Genomic DNA, 3,996 nt, shown 5'->3' on the forward strand with positions numbered 1-3,996 from the left:
ACCCCAGCAAACAAAAATATTTCGTAATCAGTGATAACTGTTACAGTGTTTTCTATCACAATAAGTGCCTATGGTCAGTGTTACGACCGTTTCTTTTGGTAAATATTATCAGTCAATAAATATCAAATGTAGTTCTTTCTTTGAGAACGGAGAACCGTTCCATTAATAGGCTCCGGCGTCGTGGCCATACCACTTTCGGGAGTGCATTATTTCTCTAATAATTTTAATGGCCTGGAGTCACAACCACCTCATTTGTTCATTGTTCAGATGATTTATTTCAAGACATCTGTCATGAATGTGTTGAAGTAATTTCTTACGCACCTCATCCCAAACCTTCCGTTGTAAATTCCAAAATGTCATTTTTAGAGCTAATAACAGACTTGCGCTATTGATATGCAGGCTAATGCAGTTATTAGAGAGAGAGAGAGAGAGAGAGAGAGATTAAGTGTGAATACCTGCGTCATGTGCATCTCTCAGCAGCAGCGTCTACTAATAGCGAATCTTTTAGTTGAACTGCTTCAAGAACCTCGCTACTAAGAGATGACATCTTAGTGCGTCTGTGTGTGTGCGTCTGAGAATGACAACGGGAGAAAGAAAGCGCAATTTCTGTAGCTACATAAAAAGGTGGAAAACATGGAAATAGTTTGTCATTTTTACCCTAAGGGTTATATTTGTCTTCTGGGGTTTTGGTTTTTTACTGTTGTAGATTGGCCATAGTTTTAAAAAAAATTATATATCTCTCTTCATTGTGTTTGGGCCCCCCCTGGATGAGTGAGCATAGGCATGTGCCTAGAATGCCTATGCATAAATCCGGCCCTGCCCAAATACAGCTACTACACAGCACTGCCCAGCAGCAGCAGCAGATATTATTAGACAAGTTATTGTGTGCATGTTTCATTGGCAGAGAGCAGATGTTCAAGTGGTCATATATTGTATAAAAATCTTAACTGTCTGAAACTTCGTCACCACCAGTAAATGTTTATTTATTTATTTTATTTTATTTTTTTGCAGGGGTATGACTTATTATCTCTTTATGCTGTACCAACAAAATATATTTTAACAAGCATATTTTTGTTGGTGTCACCGGTTTTTGGCAGTCAAATACAAATGCTTGTGTTGTGTATATCTATCTATCTATCTATCTATCTATCTATACACACATCTACCTATACACACACACTCAGGTTTGTTTTTGTGAAAAGTGGGGACATCCCATAGGCGTAATGGTTTTTCTACTGTACAGACCGTATATTCTATTGCCCTACACCAACCCTACCCCTAAACCTACCCCTCACAGGAAACTCTGTGCTATTTCAGATTTTCAATACACTCCATTCTGTGTGATTTATATGCGTTTTGAAAAGTCGGGACATGGGGTAATGTCCTGAAAAGTCACCTTCTCCTTGTAATACCTATGTCATACCCTTGTCATTATACAAATTTATGTCCTCATTTGTCACAAAAACGCGCACGCACACACACACACACACACACCTTACCTACCTGCCAGTGACAAATAACACAAGCAGACATGACTCTTGCTGCAACACAGCCTTTGTGTAATTCAGCCAAAATGCCCTCTGCTTCAATGCCCAACAACATGACCCAGATTTCTGAGAGGGGAGTTGAGTAAACCACAAAGCAAGCAACCAGTCTGGAGTAAACCTAAGGCTAAATACTATGTGCAGCCATAAAGTTTGAATCTTAGAAGTTATTATTATCATTATTACTTAATTTAGGTCATACCCTGTGCCGCAGGCTACATCCAGCACCTTCTGAACCCCATGTTTTCTGAGCAGGGACAGCACCCAGCTCTTGTACTCCTCTGTCCTGCTCCTAGTGTCTCCGATGTACAGCTGCCACACTTTCGCTGCTTTACCGTCGGCATACTGATCAGGAAGACCAACTACACCTACACCGAGAGAGCGTGTACGGTAAACACTGTCCACCATACTCAATTATCACACTACGTGAACGGTTCGTCTCCCGGATCTGAATTAATCTCCTGTCTTCTCTTGTTTGAGTTTCTTTTTCAGGCTTACAACGTCGATGTTGACATTTATATCGCGTCTCTGTTGAAACAGAAACTTTTGACCAATCTGAGGCGCGAATACACTCACGCCTACATTTCCATTGGCCGAGACATGCGATGACGTGTTCAGACTGGAAGGTACACATCCGACCTGTGTTTCGTCAGATTTTTAAAAAGGTTAAAGAGTAAATGTTAGGAAAAGTGTGACTGATATGATAATGGTGGACATATGTCGAAACTTGGGCATTAGGACCTAAAAGATTTTATACTTTGCTTTTGAAGTTCAAAGTAAAGTAAAAACCTGTCGCTGAGTTTTTTGTTTGTTTGTTTTTCCTCTTGTTTTTCTATTTATGGAAAGAAAAAAGTCTAATTAGCTGCCCCCGGGCATTATTGGGTTTTAAAGACTGATTAGAAAATAAAAACATGACAAATGTAAATTTTTAACGATATAGCCTACTAAATGAACATAATGAAATGATTTTTGTCAGTGAGATTTAAAAAAAAATAAATATCCACATTTCTCGAACACTATAAAGCACTTAAAACATAATATAGATCCTGTTTGTAATATGTGTACTCACTGAGGCTAAGTCACAACACATTATTAAATGGCTTATTACATTCATTTCGCTGTTGTTTTTTTGTTCATATCCATTTTTTTAAATAATTATTATTATCTATGAGTTTGTCTCATTTAATACACTGGAAATTATCTATTTATGTAACATTTGATATTTTTATGTAATTGTCAAATTTTAGTCATGAAAATGTATTTATTTTTCTAATGCCACATGCCTCAAATGCAGCATAGACAAAGTCAGCCCTCAGCACAAGTTTTGCCATTGACTTGCATTCTTGAACAGATAATCTGTTTCCACCCCCTCACCTCTCTTGTACTCAGTGACCAGTGTGAACACTGATTCAATAGAAAATAGTTGTCAAGTCAAGTCACCTTTATTTAAATAGCACTTTATACAATAAAGATAACTTAAAAGAATCTTTACAGTTATAGACAAGAAAATAGTGATTCAGTGATGCAAACTAATTAAATTCTGCTGTAAAGCAGCTCTAAAAAGATCATAGTAAACAGTCATTATTCAGTTGAAATCAGTTCATTTGTTGAGTCAGTTCCGTCCGACAACTGTATAAAGTCTATCAATTATGGAATGAGTTAGGTTCGTCTATAAAGCAGCTCTGGAGAAAACAGTGATTTCATCTTCCAGTTTTTGCTGGATGTAAATTAACTGGCCAGTGGCCACACTATCTAATGTAATACCCCATCAAGCACAGCATCACTGGATGAAAGAAAACGGCTATGAAAACAGAATAAAAAGTTAAACTTTCTCAACAGTGGTTTTGTACTGTCTGGTTTATGTCAACTTTTCATTGAATCAGCCAATCTAGATTAAGTGAATGTAGGTAAGCAGAAAAGTGTCATATCTTTTGACATTAAATCTACAGAATTTAAGTCACTTAGACAAACCAAGTAATCTATATAACAAATGACCAAATGCTATGCTTTGCAAACTCCTCTTACATTCTAATACATATATTTAACAGTTATGGGCCTTTGTTAAGTACACAATACACAGTATTAATTTACAATGTCAAACATGTTTTTTTTTTCTAAATAGATAAACATTAAAAATGTTGTATCATACATGACATGATTTGACATGAAAAATTTAGAAGACATTGGACAATACAATTCAGTTTACATTTTCTTTGTCCTCGACTGTGAACCACTACTATAATAATGGACAAGACAATGTCAGTTTGGTGTAAATAAATGATTACCTTAGGCATGGAGAAACAGTATAAACATTAGTTCAAACTTTGACCTTTTGCACTAAGACAATGAGGTTAAAGAGCAGCTTAAGTAAAATATTTGTGTTGATCTAGAAAGTGAGGACTGATTAATGTTATCTGTACAACTGCACTACATATATATATATATATATATA

The 3,996-nt window shown here is 36.3% G+C and overlaps 1 protein-coding gene across 1 annotated transcript in view; it reads right to left on the minus strand.

The window, feature by feature from the left end:
- The window catches only part of LOC107748599 (glycine N-methyltransferase-like), a 44,005-nt gene extending 41,943 nt beyond the window's left edge, over nt 1-2,062 (minus strand). Inside the window, exon 1 of the mRNA XM_016563477.1 lies at nt 1,747-2,062. Within this exon, the coding sequence (XP_016418963.1) occupies nt 1,747-1,952 (206 nt within the window). The 5' untranslated portion in view covers nt 1,953-2,062. The remainder of the gene's footprint in view (nt 1-1,746) is intronic.
- Between the last annotated feature and the right edge of the window lie 1,934 nt (nt 2,063-3,996).

The sequence above is a fragment of the Sinocyclocheilus rhinocerous genome, unplaced genomic scaffold, assembly GCF_001515625.1.
Source record: "Sinocyclocheilus rhinocerous isolate Xijiao unplaced genomic scaffold, SAMN03320098_v1.1 scaffold2034, whole genome shotgun sequence".
In the NCBI taxonomy this organism is placed as follows: domain Eukaryota; kingdom Metazoa; phylum Chordata; class Actinopteri; order Cypriniformes; family Cyprinidae; genus Sinocyclocheilus; species Sinocyclocheilus rhinocerous.